The following is a 19,329-nucleotide window of genomic DNA, read 5'->3' on the forward strand; positions in this document are numbered from 1 at the left end:
TCCCTGCTGCTAATGCGATGGGGCGAGATAGAGTCACGGTTCTGTTTCACCAAGAAGAGCACGACAAAGAAGATCCCAACAAAACTCGATTGGTGAAACACGACGCCAAGCCCAGCTATCATTACACAGTTGTTTCCGAGGCATGCCAATTGGTTAGAAAGCCTCTGATTCTCGGCGATCGAAACCTGCGCTGCAGGCTCTTTTGGCTGCCCATCCAGGTCAGATTTCAGATCTATGAGACCTTGTTCATCCATGACGACAGCGCCATCGAGATCGGCAGACTCAAGCGTACTAGATTGGCGAAACTGGCCCTCCTCAGAACTTGCCATGTCATCTATCACGAAGCATCCATTGCGCTTTATCATTCCCTGAGTTACCGCACACTTTTCCTCAGGACCTATGGCTCGTTCTCCGCGGATTTCTTTCGGCGCGTGCCTAGACCACTTAGATGCTGTCGCTGCGTGACCCATCATAAGTACCTCGAGTACCCTTGCCGTACTATTCCCTCCGTGTGGAAGAGATCTTTTAAAACCATCCTTTTCTTGCTTGGATCAGAAGATTTCAAAACTGCCTTGCAGCGCCGCTGGGCGTTCTCTGAGTTCATCACAACGTTGAGAATGGGAGAGCCTCTGAAGGTCTATTCTTTGACAATTGTCGTGACTGACAATTGGAACATCCCAGGCTTCAATGAAAAGGACTTGGTGAAGGCCTTGTTCAGCGGTGCCTTCGAGTTTCTTGGACAGTTGCGGTTTAGGGGGTTCAATGAGGAGGAGCGACAGGAACTGTGTCGACTCGTGCATGGCCTGAAAATCCAAACCGTGAGGATCGAGAGACCCAAGACAAGATACCAGGGATCAGGATTCGCAATTTGGATCTGTAAGTTTTCCGGCCGCTCTTATTTTGTTTTTTGGCTTGAGTCTCGTTTAGAGACATTGGAGCACGAGATCGATGATCGCAAAGAAAACATCCCTGTTTGGCTCGGCGGCTTCCAGACCGAGTCCAACAACAAGAAGCCGGTTTTCGTTGGGTGTCTTGGTCACAATGGCACTTCCAATTTGACGAGCATAGAGCTGACCGATGGTTTCATGACTAGGAATCCGGCCTCCCAGTAGCGAGGTGGCAGTCAAGCTACTCATCGGCAATAAGCTATCATCTGAAGCATCTGAGATTGTGTGAAACCCCTCTGTTCCAGGATTGTGATTCTCCAGCGGAACATGTAACTTGGCGATTTTGTTAGTTGAAAGGAGGAGCATATTGTTGTGGAAGGAAGACATACCCAATGGCCCAGCCGACCTTTCTGTGAGACAGTCACCAAGATTCTGTCACTGAAGCTCACACACATGACATTGGTTTGAATCCCATTTACGACGCCAGAAGCCTGTCTGGTGGCAGCAGGGTATGGAAGATTCAGCGATTCCTGAAAGGAGTCAAGGTTGAAGGAATCGGCCATGATGACAAGTCTGTTGAATGTTTGTTTTTCTCTCTTGTGATTTAGTTGAACGGGATAAGAACAATGACAGAAGGTTGCAATGACTCCAACGGACTCCTAGAGAGATGGAGAGGAAAGCAAGTGCGGGACGGGAAGAACAACGGAGTCTAGGTCATCAGCCACGTGATCTGTCCCCCCACGTGATGCGCAACATATATACTCCTCGCACTTGATGGTACTGTCAACATCTCACTTCCATCCATCGTCCTTCACTCGTCGGTGCTTACGGCGATCTCGAAATTAACCCTGGTTCTGACCAATACCAAAATTGCTGCCTATGTCTGATGTAGGTGACAAACCCCTCACTTGAGCTCATTTATTTCAGTGGGGTCGCATAATAAACATAGCAAGCGGCTCCGCCTGAATACTTGCTCAGAAGAGGTATTTGGAACTGCCTCAAGGATGAATGAATTTCCAAAAAGCAAGGCTGACTGATTCGAACAAAGTTTGACAAGCTCCAAGCCTCACTCTTCTCATAGCTTTCTTTCACTACAAACTCTTTCAACCTTCTTTATTACATCCCCTCCTTTTCTTTCTTTCCTTCTTCGCTTTTTCGAGGCACCATGTCTGACTCAGGTGCTGATGATCAAAACGATCGTGATATCAGACAAGCTATTGCTGCCTCCTTGAGAGAGTTTTATAGCTCTGGCTCACAAAACCGCCGCAATGATAGCTCAGGCGACATTGTTGATTTGACTGCCGATACGGATGACGATGATGTTGCACCCACTCACCCCAAGTCAAACCCCGTGATTGGCATTGACACAGATGCCGAATCAAATGGTGAGCCCGGTGACGGGTATGACGACGACGACGATGAAGATTTACGGAGAGCAATCGAGTTATCCAAGCAAGATTTCACACATGATCAAGGCTCGCCAGAGGCCCCACTGTACATTTCCGACAATGAACAGGCATCGAAAACAGGCGGGTCTCAAAAACCCCAGGTCTCATCGAACGAGCAAAACATATCAAAACCTATGGGTGTGCTTGGCTTGGATCGGAAGCAGATGGAGCAGGAGCGTCTCGCGCGCCTAGCAAAACGGAAACCAGACGATACCTCGTCATTTGATGAACGCGAGACGAAGCAGCTGAAAGTCCAGACCTCTCCGAAAATTCAAATGAAAAAGGACCTTGATAGAATATCGGATATCATTGATCCTTCTTCTAAACCACAAGCCTCGCGTCCAGAGCCCAACATACCCTCTCCCCAGCCGTCAGTCCAGTTCCCTACCGGTGTGGTCAAGAAAACATGGTCATATTCCAGTCCGCGTCTTGGCGACGATATCAAAATCGAAGAAGTTTTTCAGAAGGCGGGCCTCGAACTAGCTGTTCTGAGTTCCTTTATGTGGGATATGGATTGGCTTTTTTCCAAACTTGACACGAGAAACTCTCGATTCTTGCTGATGATGCAGGCCAAAGAGGATTCGACAGTAGGTTATTTCGCGTTTTTGCTTCCGGTTATCAATGGGATTAACCATATCTCTGGAAACAGAAGCGTCAATACGAGTCGGAAACAAAAGCCATGACTAATCTCAGATTATGCTTCCCTCCTATGGAACCGCAAGTGAACTGCATGCACTCCAAGTTGATGTTGCTGTTCCACAAGACCTATCTCCGGGTCGTGGTCCCGACAGCCAACTTGACTCCCTTTGACTGGGGTGAGAAGGGAGGCGTCATGGAAAATGTAAGATACATCTGGGCCCTCTTTCTGAATTTTAAGTGACTAACAAAAGAAACAGTCCGTGTTTTTGATAGATCTTCCCAAAAGAGTCGATAATGCTCCCGAAAAACCAACAACTGCCTTTTATGAAAATTTGGTCTACTTCTTAAAAGCCAGCACACTGCACGAAAATATCATTTCTAAGCTTGACAGTTTTGATTTCAGCCAAACTGAAAAAATTGCATTTGTCCATACCATGTAAGCTCTCTCCTGATGAGAGTAAACCAGGAAAATGCAACTAACGTAACCTAGCGGTGGCTCTCATACAGGAAATGCATGGAAAAGAACGGGTCATTGCGGCCTGGGTCGCGCAGTGACCGAGTTGAGCCTGCAAACGTCTAGGTCATTGAACATTGATTTTGTAGTAGGTGTCCAGATAAGTTCAACATGCCGAGTGTGCTACTAATGCACATAGACTTCATCCCTGGGCTCCTTAACCCATGAATTCCTGAGATCCCTATACCTCGCCGCACAAGGCAAGTCTCGTCCGACATACAAATACCCCCAACCAAGACCCGTCCCAATTAACAACCACCCGAAGGTGACGACGGATCCACCGAGTTAACACTCCGAAACGCCAAATCGTTCCCCGCGAAAAACTTCACCGACCCAACCAAGCTGATCCAGAAGAACACCGCCGAGGAATGCAAGGATCGCATCCGAGTCTACTACCCCTCTCAGGAAGTCATTAAGGCATCGCGCGGCGGTCCACAAAATGCCGGCACCATTTGCTTCTCGTCGAAGTGGTACGAAGGCCCCAAGTTTCCGCGCCAGGTTCTTCGCGACTGCGAGAGCAAGAGATTCGGTCTGTTGATGCACAACAAGGTAAGAAATTCTCGGTGAAATGATTGACTGTTACGAATGTTTGGTTTATGTACGCTGATGATTCGTGCAGCTTTTGTACGTCAGACCGGATGAGCCCATCCCAATGAAAGACGACACTGAATGCCGCGCGTGGGCGTATGTGGGAAGTGCCAATCTCTCTGAAAGTGCCTGGTGAGCAGTCATTCATCCCTTCGCCTCCCCATAATTCTACCCCTTACTTCGCAGAGACAAACCTCTGACCCATGAAACCACGCAATAAAACAGGGGCCGTCTCGTCCAAGACCGATCGACAAAGCAACCCAAACTGAACTGTCGCAACTGGGAATGCGGTGTCCTCGTACCGATCATTCACAAGAAACAGGACCGCAACGCCGCAGCGACTGAGTCTGCGGGACAGAAGGACGAAACCGGTATCGATCCCGACGAGACATCCTCCGAGTCTTCGAGCAAGATGGACAAAGAAGAGAGCAAGGAAACCGGTCCTCCCGTCGATTTTGAGTCGTCGACTAGCTTGGATGTTTTCAAAGGATGCGTCCCGGTGCCGATGGAGCTTCCTGGCGCGCGTTACGGGGCGGATCGCAAACCGTGGTACAATATGGACTTCTAACTCTGAGGCAATGGGTTGGGTAGAGAACAATCAATTGGATCCAGATTGGTTGAACTATCTAAGAAGATATGATCTGAAATGACATTAATAATAAGTTGACATCAATGGGAATATGGTGAATCCAAAAAACACTCTGTCAATCCCAAAACAAACGCTGTCTATTTTGCTGGTTGAAAATGCGCCAATCACTTTTTATGCCTTCCTTGCAATATTCCATATATTATATTTTTCTTTTTATAATTCTGGCCGCCGTCATGTTATTCAAATTCTGATCCCCACAAGCTTGGGGAACAGGAAGAACGACGGAGCGAGCCAGAATAAAGTATAATTTCATCAGGCCTGGTATTCTTTTACTCCTGGGCCTTCTCGGACTTCTTGGAGGTAAACAGGCCCTTCACACCGTTGATGATCGCGCCGAGACCGCCAAAGAGGTATCCAAGACCAAAGGACCAGCCCCGGACACGAACGGTGTAGATGAAGAAGTAAACCAGGGCCCAGTTGATGATCACGAAGGCCAAGAAGATACCGAAGCAGCGCCACTTATCTCCGTCGTGGACGTTCAGCGTATGCATGTATTCCACGCCGTCGCGGAACGGGCAATACTGGCAGTCCGAAGTGGCGTTGGGATCAAGCAAGTATCCGGCGCCGGCGATGTTCTTGACGAAATCGTTGGCGTAGTCACCGCAAGTTGAGCCGGGAGGCGGGTCGAAGTGGGTCGTTTCCGTGGAAGTGCAGTTGATTTCGACCGCGGGGAACACACTGGAGATGACACCGCGAAGCCACCAGGTGACCGGGTTGACGTAGTACATCCAGTACTTCCAGAAGACCGGGTAGTCGCTGTAAGGACGAACAATACCGTTGAACAAGTTGACCATGACGAAGAAGAAGGGGAGAACCTGTTAAGATTTGAGTGTGAGTATTTGACTGCAAGGCTCAGGGGATAAGATAGGCTTACGTTAGAGATGACAGTGAATGACGGCGCAAAGGCACAGATCCACTGTCCCCAGCTAGCCTGGAACAAGAAGAAGAGCATGGACATGAGGAACACGTATCCGGCACTGCTCGAGTCGGTGGGGAATCCAACTGGGTAGTACCACAGCAGCCAGTATACAAGACCGGAGATAATCGCCATCGGAATCTCACAGACGACGTTGGCCGTGCAGAAAGCGAACCAGCCGTAGATTCGACTGGGGTACTCACGGGCTTCCCAGAGGGCTCGGTTGATGTAGAACTTGGGCACAATACTGTTCAGGACAATGGGAGGAATCAGAATGATCAAGAAGATCGAGAACATGCGGTTCTGCATGCTGGCCATGGAATCATCGAGCATCCAGAAAGTCTATGGTGAAGTTAGCAATGCGCACGAAAGAATGGGTAAGAAATGAAAAGAGCCACTCACAAATCCGTTGAAGATACCAATGATGACACTGACGAATAACTTTCCATAGTAGTACGATGGATCTCTCCAGTACTGCCTGAAAATTCGCTCGGTAAGAAGAACAGTTTGAGTCCAGGTCGGAGCGGCGAACTCGTATTGAACGCCCTTTTCGGCGATAGGAATCTTGCTGCGCTCTTCCCTGATGTGCTGGATTTCGTCCAAGATTCGGCGATTTTGGTCAGAGTTCCTCCATTCCTCGTTCCAGTCCAGAGCCTTCCCATCCTTCTTGGTCGCCTTGGCTGCCGTTTCAAGGATGAACTCAGCAACGTTCTTCGTCGGGGGACAAACAACACCACGATTCGCAAAGTATTTGATCACATCACGACCCTCGGGTCCGACAGGACCAAAGTAAAAGGTGTTTCCTCCGGGGTTCAGGGCCAGGATCATGTCGAACTGTTGAATAAGCATGGACGAGGGCTGATGAATGGTGCACACAATAGCCTGTCCCGCCTGGGAGAGTTTCTTCAGGAACCTCACGATGGAGAAAGCTGCTTGACTGTCGAGACCACTGGTGGGCTCGTCCAAAAACAAGAGAAGGCTGGGCTTAGCCGCCAATTCAACACCGATGGTAACTCGCTTTTTCTGTTCGACATTGAGAGAACCAATGATAGCATCCTGGATGTCTTCCAATTCCAGAAGGTCGATGATCTGGTTCACGTAATCAAGCTTCTCCTCCCGGGGGGTGTTTCGATCTTGACGGAGGATTGCCGAGAATTCAAGGGCTTCTCGAATGGTGGATGTATTGTCGTGAAGGTCCATCTGCTCACAGAAACCAGTGCCTCTTTGGAAATCCGCTCCAAGAGGGTGGCCATCGACAAGCATGTCACCAGTGACAACGCCCATCTTCTGACGCTGAGCCAAGGTGTTGAGAAGCGTCGTCTTACCAGCTCCAGAAGCACCCATCAGAGCGATCATAAGCCCTGGCTTCGCATATCCGTTCACCCCGTTCAAGAGTTTCCTAGTTCCACCGCCGTACGGCACAGTGTATTCGACATTGGACCAGGTGAAAACCCGATCACTGGAGGAGATACGGTTGAAGGTATCGGCGGCAGCTCCGGAAGAATTCGCCTCCCCGCGGGACAAGGCAGCGTTGTCTCCGGCATTTTTGGCACCCTCTTCATCACTTTCCTTGGTGTTCTGAGACCTCAGCTGCTTGGCACGCTTAGACCGCTTGAAGACCAACGCGCCGCCGCCGCCGCCAACGAAGGACAGGAATTCGGCGGCAAGAACGGTCACCAACAGGTAGAGCACGGTGAAGGCAATGACAACACCGAAGTTGCGCCACAGGTGGTGTCGGGTGAATTGGAAGGTTGTATCCAGGTACTGAGATCCGCCAACAGACGTTTCTCCAAGCCGAGATCCCGTGAGAGCACAGCCTTGGTATCTTGGGTCCACCCCTGGACCCTGGGGAACCAACTGCGAGGGTGCGCATTCCATGGTACGATCGGCGAATTCGTTGGCCAGAACCGACTCGTAACTATATGAGAGAGGGTTCACATAGAAGAGCCATCCGAACCAAATCGACCCGTCAATGAGGCTTTGTTTCGGAATCACATAACCAACGAAGAGAATCAACACGTTCAAGGCGATACCACTGAATCGGACAGCATCGTCGATAGTCGGGGAAAGCGCCGCAAACATGCGATACAGCGAGGTGATGCAGAACGTAGTCGTGTACACAAAGAGGAAGTAAATGAAGAACTTGGACGCACTCACGTCGAGCCCGGTCATAAAATAGACGATGATCGTGAAAGGTACGACCATGCAGAAGATGGCCGGGAAATCCACGACGACTCGGGCGATCGCGACAGCAGACGGACGATAAAAGGCATAATCCTTGTGGCGAGCAACAATTGCACGACCGGAAACAGCAGGCATCAGCTCCGTCAGTTGCAACCAACCCAAGAAGAGAATGGAGAAGAAAAGTGCACCACCACGCGAGAACGCGCCGCTGGTATCCATAGATTCACCGTAGAACAGAGACGAGACAATGAGACCGTTAGAAATGATGATAAAGTACTTCGTGTAGAGAGATGTTTTGTCACCCCACAGCAACCAAAACTCACGTCGCACACAGGCTGCGACTTGCTGGACGATGGAGACGGTGTAACTGGACTTCTTCGAAACAGTCTTACTCTTAGACTGAGCAACCGTCTTCTGGAAGCGGCGAGTGTCTTCCTGGTTGGTGTCTTGCAGTCGTTTTTCGTAATCACAAACGTCGTTCCAGATTTGCTTGTACGCGTTACTCTGCTTGAAGATTGACTCCAGCTCTTCCGCGGTCTTGGGCGTTGACGCTTCGCGGCCGGGTTGGAACTGGCGGGCATTCGGGTCGCAGAGGGAGGTGAGGAAATCAGCGGTGGTAGACTGGTCGGGGCAATAGAAACCAAGATTGACGAAGTACTGTCTCGCCTCGTTGGCAGGCCCTTGGTAGAGCATACGTCCGGAGTCGATGACCATGACTTTGTCCATCAGCTCGTAGATACTTTCTCCGGCCTGGTACAAAGTAACAAGGGTAGTCCGTTTGCTGACATCGGTCATGATACGGAGGGACTTGGCGTAATCCAAAGCGGTGCTGGCATCCAAACCTCTGGTGGAGTTGTCCCAGCAGACAACAGAAGATTTGGTGGCCAGCGTTTCGGCAATACTGACACGCTTCCTCTCACCACCGGACACACCGCGGACATACTCGTTACCCACGAGAGTGTTCTTCGTGTGGGTGATACCGAACATCTTCAGCAGGGCTTCGATGATGACCGGGATGCTAGACTTGTCATGCTTCTTGGTTTTGTTGATCAAGGAGAACTTCAACGTCTGCCAGACGGTCAGGTTCGGGAAATGCTGGTCGTCCTCCTGATTATAGTTGACCTCACCCCGGAAATGCTTGTTCTGCTCCTCCGAGGAGAGGCCACCATAGTTAATATCACCCTCCACGCCGGCGAACGCATTGCGGTCATTTGCAATGGTCTTCAGGAAGGTCGAACAACCGGCACCCGGTCTACCCAGCACCAGCATCATTTCACCTTCCCGGACGGCTCCACTAAAATCGTGAAGCAGATCTCGAACCGGAGGATGCTTGCCAAAATGAAGCTGCGGGATGAAATTGGTCACGAGCTTGTACAAATCGGGTCCGAACGTGCCGACGACAGCATCGGGCAGGGTCCGAACGAACGAAGCGCCGGTCTGGATGCCCTTCACGGTCACGTTCTTGAACACCACGCCGACTTTCTTGGCAGGTTCGCCGACAGTCGTGCGCCGCTCAAGATGGCCGCCCATCAAAAACTCGCTGAGATCGAATCCACCGCGGAATTCTTCGTCCGCGGCGGACGAGGCCTCGTCAAAGGCCTTTTCTTCATCCCGGGGCTGGCTTGGTCGACGAGCCTTGGTGGTTGATCGGGTTCGGTGCAGACTGAGCCGAGTCAATTCTCGCCTCATTTCCTCGAAATCCTCAATGGCACTTCGGCGGGAGACAGGATCGCCCTGATCCTGCTCGCCCCATCGTCCCTCGACCGACAGATCGGTCACACTGGTCGAGGAGGACGAGATGGTGTTGTCCGAGGCCACGGCATGGTTGTACTGAGGTTCGTCCTGCGCCGCCGCCGCCGGACCGCTGGTCGGAACCTCTGGCTGACGAGGTCCGTCAGCCATATCGTGACGGAGGGTTCTTATCTCTTGCCAGTTTCCGGGAATTGATATACTAGATAATAGATATTAGGTATAACGAGAAACCACAGACAGGTCGAGGTTGTCTCGGAAAATAGGACGGAAGAAGAAAATCCGAAGTAGTATGTATGTATGTATATCAATATATACAGATAAGGAAAGAAGAAGAAAAATATAGGGGATTAGGTTGAATTAAGATAAGCCGAAGCGTTGATAAGGGTCTTTCTGAGAGAGGGGAGAGGGTCGGATATACAACAACGACAACGCAGGCGGAACGCGAAGCAAGAAAGAGCAGGAGGGGGCCAGCAGACGAGCGACACAGGAAGCTTTATAAAAGCCCGGCCATTGCATCATGGGCATAGAACGGCGTTTCTTCATTATTAAGTCCGGAAGGCAAGAACGGAAAAATCTGTGGATTTGTCAGGTTTGGCAGAGCAGGCAGAGCCGAGACGGAATAAACCGATCAATCAGAGGGGCGAGAGAGCCAGCTTACCATCCGTCCAGTGGTCGACAGCCGAACTGTGGATCAGCCGCAAGATTATGGACGACCAAAGACAAGCGAGACGCGAAACTAAGAGGGAGCTTGGGTGGAGCCGCGGTGGGCAATGAGTCGAATTGACTCAGACGAGACAACGATCGGTTGTTCCCGATCCTTTGGTCCCGCCAGTTGCGTCCAATAAGTCGGCCAAGACGGAGATAAGCCTTGGAACCGGCGGTGGTCGGGGGAGCTGCTTATGCATGAAGGCGCCGCGATGGTCAGCGGAAGAAGAAGAAGACGACGGAAGAGAAGGTCTTGCGGGACTCTCGAGACGGAGGATCTCACGGCGGCCTGAGGCATCTGCCCGTGACTGCGGCTGACTAATACGCAATCCGGCCCTTTTCTTTTTCTTTTTCTTTTTCTTTTTCTTTTACTTTTACTTCCTACTTCCTACTTCCTAGTTCTTACGGAGACTATGGGGTATGGAATACAACAATGAGAGGATAACTCCATCGAATACGAGCATCGACAGAACTCCGAAGGGGCCAGAATGAGGGAGAATTGATCATCAATCAAGTCCGGTGCCCAAGCGGAACTCCGAGTTGCGCAGGTGGAGTCGCTCGTCATCAACGGACCTCGGAAGTGAGAACTACGCAGTAACTCATAGTAACTCATAGTCCTCCTCAGTGTATGTCCGCCGCGGCGGAGTACCTTGATAATCGACTGCTCCGTAGTCCGCCAAATACGAACCATTGGGTTGATTTGCTCAAGATTACTACCGTTGGCCCCGTCCCTCGGAGCCTGATAAAAACCAAAAACAAAAGTCTCCGACGTCCCAACGGCGACCGTGGCAATCTCGCCCCGAGTCAGCCGCCGCCCGGGACGTTGTCCACTCCTGACTCGGGAGATGCCCTTCCCTGTCATTCTTCCGCCTTCACTTTGCTTTTCTTTCTCCTACCCATGCACGCAGTATGTACTTTATCTCGCCCGCACTGACCTCCGCCGCATTTGGATTTCTCATCCCTCGTGATGCCTAGCCAGCTAACCTTCTAGCCAACTCGTCACTACGCACTATCTAGCGATTAATCAGCCCCCATCCAGTCGGCCCGATCGCCGCCAATGGCCGCCCCAGATCCAGTGTCTACTTCTAGCTATCTGACCGAGAGACGAATGAGTCAAATGTCAGCTGGGCCTCAATCAATGAAAAGAAATCTGGCGACCCAGATCTGTCGACGGTGTCCCCAGGCTCCACTCATCCCCGGCCACTTATGCACGCGGAGCACTCTCAGGCATCCATGCTGAACCGCTGATACTGCGCTCATTGGCACTCGGCACTTGGCTCTCGCACGGCTCCTCGGGTTATCAGAATGAGCCGTCCCGTCGAAATCTGCCCCATGATCACGGATGCGCCGTTTTCGTGCCGACGGGCTCTGGAGTCTTGATACGTGGCGCGACAAACCTGATGGATCATTCTGATTTCTGACAGAACCCAGAGGTCCTTTGCTGCTAATCAATCTGATGCGCCGGGGGTGGGGGGAATTAGGGCTCCCGAATCACACCGCTCCCTGTTCAATTTGCCCTTCGCCGATCCCGTTCTTCCGTCGCATCGACCGCTGCACCCGAGGATCGGAGCTGGTCTTCTCACTGGCTCCTTCGACTCTGAAGTATATCAACGCCTCGGCGCTCGTTCGGGTTCAGTTTGTCTGACTTGTTTGCTTTCTGGCCTCGCCGCATATTCCGCTTAGAGAGAATTTGCGCCTTGCCGTATATCCGACTGGAAATATCGGTCTGACACACAGATCGCACGGGGTTTCGTCTTTACATCAATTACTCTCCTTGGCGCGCGCAATTGACTCTTATACATGTAGGTGACTGCCGTTGTAAAAATAGATGGCCGCGTTTGCGAGGATTTCTTTGCGGTACATGGTCGGTGTGTGCTGCCTTTGCATATGGCTCTTACTCGCAAGTCATCTCCCAGATCAAACTTTTATCGATTAATGACCCTCTCATGATCCTATGAAATTACCACATCAGATCCTTGAGACAAGCAGATAATAACACGAATTCCTTCCCAACCTTGTTACAATGATACCGTTCATCAATGCAGAATACGCACTTCGAGTTTTTGCGTTTTGCGATTCCCATAACAATTCTATAGAAGCATGATTCTATTATATCCGATATTCCTCTCCAGTCAATAATTAACCTGCCATTCTACAGCTATCTACATCTGAAACATCTATCTAAATGGAAAGACCTAAACATTCTATCATGCTTCGCAGGCAATATCATAATTCGTAGAGCCAACTATCAACATTACGACCACCATATTATCCTAAACCGACTGTCAGATAACCGAGCAACACACATGATGACTTGAACCACGTTATTGTATCAGGTCATCTCTCCAATGCCCAACTTATCTGCAGGTGGACAAACCCGCGTGTTAGAATGCGCAAAGCGTCCGTATGACCTGGCAGCTGGTAGGAATGATGTTTGCTATGACGCAGCTAAGGATTTGCTTTTTCTCTGGGTAGCTTTGATCCGTGTGGTCAGTCCGCAACTTCGAGCTCCAATCCTAACTATATAGTCTCCTGTTATGGGTCCGAGGTAGAGTAGTGTATGAAGAAGTGTTCTTAGTGGCATTTAAATACATTTATCACCTAAAGCTAACTTTACGTTCTTCATATTAAAGCTATCCCGCAATCATAAAGGAAAGACAAGACAGATAGCTCCACCGAGCTAAGCAAATCTATGAGTCCTTATCTTGGCTTGATAGGCGTCCAAGACGTACTGGGCCTGTTGTAGTCAAACATTAGCGAAGGGAACACTGATTCTTATATATACTATTATCACTATTTTGGAATTGGTCTTGCTCTTTTAATAATATTTCCAGCGAGCATTAAAATCACAAATCTATGTGACCTTCTTATCTTTCCCCCGCCTCCGAGATCTATAGTTGCTGAAACCATGGCTCGCAGTTGAATACCTCCTTACATCGTTTCAAGGTATGCGATAAAAAACATGCACATGTGTAGCACAGCGCAATAGCTCTTGTAGCTGGTTACAATGCATCATGCGCGCTAAACTCCGCTGGCGCCGGCTCTACGCATGCTGTGATACATTCAGTGGAATTTTATATATACGATTTCGAGGCATGTAAAGTTGGCTTGTCGATTACAATGAAGTGTTAGATGAGCAGCTTCAATACATATATCAATTGCAAAGTCTTTTTACTTGACATTAAGATTAATAGTATTCTAGTAGCGCGGAAATGTAGAGCGAGGTGTGGTATCTGTAAAACAGAGCAATCGTGATCATAATCTATAAACAATCCCGTGTGCCAATAAGCATCTTTTAAGCCTCTTGGCTCCCCGAGTCATCCCCATCCGCCTTAGAGCTTTTTTCTCGGAGTTGGGTGTAATCGCCAGGGCCCTTGCAGCCGTTCGGAACGAAGAATCGCTTATCGATGCGGCTGAACGTCAAAAGGCAGAGGATAAGGACCTCAAATACAAAGATGAAGACGTAAAAGCTGGCCTTCGAGTCGAACCAACCGGGACTGGTTATAGGACGCAGAGGACTCCAGTTGACTCCGGCCTTGAATCCGGCGTTGAAAACGCACAGGCCTGTCGATAGAAGCACGATGATTGTTTTGGCGCCCATGCTGCCCTCCCCGAATGTTTCTTCGTCTTGGGATCTTGGTAGCCAGAATGTCACGGCGACATGGAGGAACGGGAGGCAGGAGAAGACGAGGAAGTAAGTGAGGGCGGCGAGTTGGATGTCGCGACAGATGGTCTTGGTATGAGGGTTCAGCGTGTACACTGATACCACCATAGCCGCGATCACCATGACAAGGGCTGCGAAGATGCCAAAGTACAGGACTTTGCAGAGGACTCGATAGATTGGGTTCCACCCGACGTGCGGCTGCTTTGCTCGGAGGATTCTTTGCGAAAGAATGAAGTTGACGATATAGATGACCAGAATGCCGGCATTCACGAAAATTCCAGCCGCAATTGCAAGTCGGACATTGTGCTGTCGGCTCGCCCACACGATGCGCAGAACGAGTGTGGTAATCCGGGCCATGGAGAAACCGAACATTGCCCCCGATAACACAAACTTGTGGTTTCTGCGAAGGTTTACCTGCAAGATCGTCATGTTTGTTGCAGCAAATGCGATGAAGATGGCGATGAACACCGCGCTGACTGGAATGTCGGGGGTGATCGAGGGCAGCTCTCCAAGACTGGCTGTGGTGGAGGCATACGGACCCCCTGATCGCGATTGTAACGATGAGAACATTGTTGATATTTTTGGAGAATAATGGTTTTGCTGTGGTTTTTTCGATTGAGTGTGGTTTCATCTGGGATGGCCCAGGTACCAGCAGGGCGATTGTTTATATGTAGCAGAATCCATGGTGGAGAAATCTGTCGAATACGAGTTTAAAATCCGATACAGCGAGCTGTCGGTGATCTCCATTCTCGCGAAGACCGAGCGACGAGACCAGCAAAGATTTGTGGGTGATAGTTGGTGGATGAATCTATTGGAGTCGGCGACAACGGCCGCCGCTCGGACATCTTTTCGTCCGCGGACCGAACCTCGTCCGCGCTGACAACGTCCAACATTCCCTCCCTGCATCTGCCGCACCATCAACTTCATCCGAAAGCCCCGATCGGTCGGACATAATCCCCCGGGGTTACACTCACTAGCCATGTTGAGCAGTTTGGATCAACAGAGGGTTAGGAAGGGCACGAAAAGCTGTACCGAGTGTAAGTGGGCGGACCTACCCAGCACCGGTGCCCTATTAAAGGCCCAGTGGACCTGATCTCGCAAGGCAGGCAGACGACGCAAGGTTCGCTGCATTCGGCTCTCTGAGGAGGCCCCAATCTGCCGGCGCTGCGAAGAGCGAGGCTCAACTTGCATTGCGCAGACATTTACTCCTCGTTCGGGGCAGTCCAAGAGGCTCCCCTCGCGGTATCGGATAGCCCAATTGGAGTCAAAGGTTGCGAACCTGACCAAGTTTGTCCATGATGCGGAAATAAATCCTGGGAATCGATCAACTGCTCCAGACCCAGCTGTTGAGCCGATATTGAGTTCGGACGACCTGGATGCCGGCTCGGATTTCGAGGCTGCGGATCAACCGGCGCATCTTCGATCTCTATTCCACAACGACTGGCTTAGCGTGGACCCTCAGCAACAAAATGGACACTCTCAGGAGCGCAGGCCCAAGGCTTCTTCGCATCTATACAACCAAGCGAGACGGGCTCTTCAGAGGTTGATCCCGCCTAAGCGCGAGATTTTAAACATTGCACAGTCCGCATCACAATGGCTTCCTCTCATATACGCCATGTTCCCCCAACCAGGGGCTATCATGTCTCCACAAGAAATCTGCGAAAGCCTCGAAGGCATGAACAAACCGGATGTGGATCCGATTAGCCTTGCATCGTGGCTGCTCACCGTCGCTCTTACAGGTCAACAAACGCAAGAACCGGACAATGATAACGATATTCAGCTTCAAAAATCCTACGAATGGTCAAAGTTCTGTCGAGCGGTTTCTGATGCAGTGGAAACCACTATTATGCCCCACGATAGGTTGGTGAGCACCATGTCTGGGATTAGCATGGCTATGCATTTCTTTCGACTGTGGGTATATCCTTCCTTGCCTTTTATCCCTATTGTTTATTGACAATTGACAGCCAGATAAGCCAAGGGAACTTCCGGAAGGCATGGGTGCGTCTGCGACACATCGTTGCGATTGCAGAGATCATGGGACTTCCCAAAGCTTCTCAAGCAATCCAGCACGGCCGGGTTATCGGGACAGAAGACAATGAGGCACAACATCACAAGGCTCAGCTCTGGGACTCACTTATTTCTGCAAACGGACTACTTGGGCTGGTCATCAACCTTCCTCCCGATACTCGACGACATCCCCAAGCGAAGGCGCAGGCACTTGTGGTTGATGGCGTCGTCCAGCCCCGCGTGTATCTCAGCCGATTGACAGATATCGCTGCAAAGGTTCAACAGCTGGATGATCTCAACATGCCACCAGACTCAGGCCCCGGATTCTACAGCTCTACGCTAGCACTCATCGGAGAGCTCAAGTCCCTGGCATCACAGACCCCCAAGCAATGGTGGGCACTAGACGGGGAGCCGCAGGTAAAACCAGACCATATGGTGCAGTTTATCCATAACAGTGTTACGGTGCGAGCGCATTTGCCATTCGTAATGCGGCAAGACATCGGCGAGGAGTATTTCTACAGCCGCCTGGTATGCATGAATGCATGCGAGTCAGCAGCGCGCCTATACCGGTTCCTTCGTGGAACACTCCCACCTGGACTTTTTTGTACGCGGGTCCTAGATCTCCAGGTGTTCGTTACAACTGTGGTCCTTCTTCTCATATCACACAACTCCTCGCCCTCCGACCGATTGGGTTTCTGTGCACACAAGGCGAAGACGGGCAGGACGGTCCAGGAAGTCACAAAGCTCATGACTGAACGATCTCATGACACCACAGGCGCTCGTTTTGCTCACACCTGTGTCACGACTATCAATTCCCTGCACCAATTACTTCAGCAAGAAGGTCCTGCTCATCCGCAAGACCTTACTCTACAGGTGCCTCTCCTCGGGAAGGTCAAGGTCCGACGGAATCTTCATCAACAAGAAACGCCCCAGGACGGTAGTATTTCTGAAAGTACAACAAACCCCAATGCATTGAGATCAGAGGAGTCCTCTATCTCTCAACCACAACACTCGTCAAAGCTCAGCGGCTCCTTGCAGCCACCAGGAAACTTGCAGGGGGACTTTCTGTCATGGTCTGTTGAGGACAACAGTGATAGCTACTTCCAAGACGCTCTCATGATGGATGATTTTGATCCCTTCACTATGTGGCCGGATGCGTATAATGGCTTTCCGCTGATGGGTTGATGGGCTGATGTTTCTTGATAGAAGACATTACGCCCAATCTCATATTCACGGTCTCTTCTGCTTTCTGTATTCTATGGGTTCGTAATGAGGAATGGCGCTTACGAGACCGACCACGTCCATGTCAATATTATCATTCTCAAATTGAACTGGCGCAATATCAAGCCATACATACTCCGTAGTTTCAGCTTCGCCAAAGCGCCTTTCATTCCTGGGCAGCTGAGACAGTAACGGTTTTTGCCCGACCAACTAATCCCAATAACCCGAAAGTATAAATAAACTGAGACATTTCTGCCATGTTTCAGTTGCCATGTTTACGACGCCCAAGAGCTAAGGATTGCTAGCTCGGGCTCAGGGGCTTCCGAGTTCTCAACCTCAGCTCCCTATCTAGTTCACCTCGCTTAATTGTGATCTCTAAATATATCTCTCTAGTAGACCAACTACGGACAACGATCATGCCATTCTTTCGCGACAGGGATTACTCTCTCCCGGATCTTACTTCCAGATCTATCGACGTAGGGGATCTCGGACGAGGATCGACAGAGGATGATAGCCAAGAGCGTAAGAACAATTACTCTATCCAGGCTGTGCACCGGACGGTGTTCGTCATCTGGAACCACCGCATCAAACCAGAGCAATAGTCTACACATTCCACAATCCTTGTCATCGGTCCCTTTCTTTCTCTCTCTCTTAAAATTTTGATTTTTAATTTTTATTTTCCTTTGTCCCTTTGGCATTCCAACACCCCCGGTCTTTCTTGGAAAGTAAAACTCCCCCAGCAAGTAGAAAAGCCCAACTCAACCATCGCCATCCCCCATGGCCCACTTAGTTGCAGTACCATGTCATCACCTTGCAGCAGCTGTGCAGATCCGCGTCTTCACCAGGTATTACGCCTTACCACTTGTACCGGGCAACCTGAAGGCCCTGGGCTCCCTAGTCTCAATGAGGTACCCCGTATTTGCCCCTAGAATTTAGGGTAGTCTAGTTGCCTGCTTTCTCTAACCTCTAACCTCTCGCCTCTAGCTTCTGGCCTCTAGTCTTCTAGTCTCCTCGGCATCCCACACTCTCACACGAATCTACTGCGTACACAGTCCCTGAGTACACCTTCCTACCTGGTCCATCGCCCCAGGAGTCCCATCTAGCCTCAACGGCATAACCTCCAGATCCCAGATTCCAGACTCCAGCCCAGTCCAGGCCAGTAGCTCTGTTTCCCGCCCCCCAGGCTGCCGTGGCTGCCGTGTAACTGCTGTTCAGTATCGCCTAACTCCGTACTGAATCTAGATGGTCCCTACCAGTACCAGCTCCCAATCGGCGTGTAACCGGTAGACTATCGACAATAGTACGGTCGAACATCCCAGGGAAAGCAATGCTCCGTGGCTGGTCCTCCTTTCTCGCGAGTCCCTCGCGGCGTGGACGTGGACGTGGAGACGGGCTGGAAATACGCCAAGAGAGACGTGACGAGTGATGGATAATAATGAATCCATCGCATTAATAACATCTACTACTCCGTGGGTGTCCCTACAAATAATAATGAACAAGGAGCATATCCAGCCTCCAGACGCTGAGAATGACGAAAACCAATCAATTAAACGATGTCGATGACGCCGCACAAGCTGGCCATGTCGAAGAAATTTCCGCAAAAGTAATCATGTTGAGACACGCGCAGACGCCAGTGCCACGTTTTTTTTTTTTTTTTTTTTTTTTTTTTTTTCTCCTTCCTCCCTCTCTGTCTTTGCTTGACAGAGGAAAAAACTCCCATGAGAATATTTAAAATAGTGCGAAATGAATCCCTGTCAAATTGTGGGGGATGGCAGATTTTTTTTAATTTTTTTTCTTCTGATTTTTCCAATTCCCTGTTTGGGTTTGTTTTGAAGCCCCCCTTGCTTTTCCATCGTTTATTTTGGTCGTCAGTCGTCAGTCGTCACCTCATCTCTGCTCCGTTTTTTCGATAGATTACACGCCGGGAAAGCTCTCTTGCATGGAAGACTTTTCCTCGGCGGCTCAGGCCTCATACCAACTAAACCGTTAAAGGGGGAAAAAGAATTAGTTTTTTTTTTGGTAATGATATGTATGTATATTAAAGGTGGATAATCGATGGAGTGGGGGAGAGGCGATCAATCTACCGCGTACGGAGTACATACACAGCACAACTGAGCGTAGCAAGCAAGGGGCAAAGGAGGTTTTTTTTCCCCTT

General features: G+C 50.2%; 6 protein-coding genes across 6 annotated transcripts; 2 read left to right on the forward strand and 4 right to left on the reverse strand.

The window, feature by feature from the left end:
* Window positions 1-923: 923 nt before the first annotated feature.
* On the reverse strand, window positions 924-1,450 carry P170DRAFT_447100 (uncharacterized protein; the record flags this gene model as incomplete). The annotated part of the gene is made up of 2 exons (XM_024850852.1): window positions 924-1,220; window positions 1,277-1,450. The coding sequence occupies 2 exons, from the start codon at window positions 1,448-1,450 to the stop codon at window positions 924-926; spliced, it is 471 nt and encodes a 156-aa protein (XP_024704740.1).
* Window positions 1,451-1,696: 246 nt separating this feature from the next.
* Window positions 1,697-4,753, forward strand: P170DRAFT_456076 (uncharacterized protein). The gene is made up of 9 exons (XM_024851593.1): window positions 1,697-1,870; window positions 1,936-2,922; window positions 2,985-3,176; window positions 3,232-3,410; window positions 3,465-3,576; window positions 3,628-3,688; window positions 3,754-4,037; window positions 4,108-4,208; window positions 4,302-4,753. Exons 2-9 carry the CDS (start codon window positions 2,053-2,055, stop codon window positions 4,642-4,644), a joined length of 2,142 nt encoding a protein of 713 aa, XP_024704741.1. The 5' UTR covers window positions 1,697-1,870; window positions 1,936-2,052; the 3' UTR covers window positions 4,645-4,753.
* A 241-nt stretch (window positions 4,754-4,994) lies between these two features.
* atrF (ABC drug exporter AtrF) lies at window positions 4,995-9,727 on the reverse strand (the record flags this gene model as incomplete). The annotated part of the gene is made up of 3 exons (XM_024844329.1): window positions 4,995-5,540; window positions 5,600-5,983; window positions 6,044-9,727. 3 exons carry the CDS (start codon window positions 9,725-9,727, stop codon window positions 4,995-4,997), a joined length of 4,614 nt encoding a protein of 1,537 aa, XP_024704742.1.
* Window positions 9,728-10,606: 879 nt separating this feature from the next.
* Window positions 10,607-11,241, reverse strand: P170DRAFT_184290 (uncharacterized protein). The gene has a single exon (XM_024842680.1). The coding sequence runs from the start codon at window positions 11,142-11,144 to the stop codon at window positions 10,671-10,673; it is 474 nt and encodes a 157-aa protein (XP_024704743.1). The 5' UTR covers window positions 11,145-11,241; the 3' UTR covers window positions 10,607-10,670.
* A 2,292-nt stretch (window positions 11,242-13,533) lies between these two features.
* P170DRAFT_437015 (uncharacterized protein) lies at window positions 13,534-14,710 on the reverse strand. The gene has a single exon (XM_024849270.1). It carries the CDS (start codon window positions 14,514-14,516, stop codon window positions 13,578-13,580), a length of 939 nt encoding a protein of 312 aa, XP_024704744.1. The 5' UTR covers window positions 14,517-14,710; the 3' UTR covers window positions 13,534-13,577.
* A 157-nt stretch (window positions 14,711-14,867) lies between these two features.
* P170DRAFT_464865 (transcription factor domain-containing protein) lies at window positions 14,868-17,290 on the forward strand. The gene is made up of 3 exons (XM_024852282.1): window positions 14,868-14,983; window positions 15,053-15,857; window positions 15,911-17,290. Exons 1-3 carry the CDS (start codon window positions 14,926-14,928, stop codon window positions 17,136-17,138), a joined length of 2,091 nt encoding a protein of 696 aa, XP_024704745.1. The 5' UTR covers window positions 14,868-14,925; the 3' UTR covers window positions 17,139-17,290.
* Window positions 17,291-19,329: the final 2,039 nt, after the last annotated feature.

This window comes from Aspergillus steynii (genome assembly GCF_002849105.1).
Source record: "Aspergillus steynii IBT 23096 chromosome Unknown P170scaffold_4, whole genome shotgun sequence".
NCBI classification, from domain to species: Eukaryota; Fungi; Ascomycota; class Eurotiomycetes; order Eurotiales; family Aspergillaceae; genus Aspergillus; species Aspergillus steynii.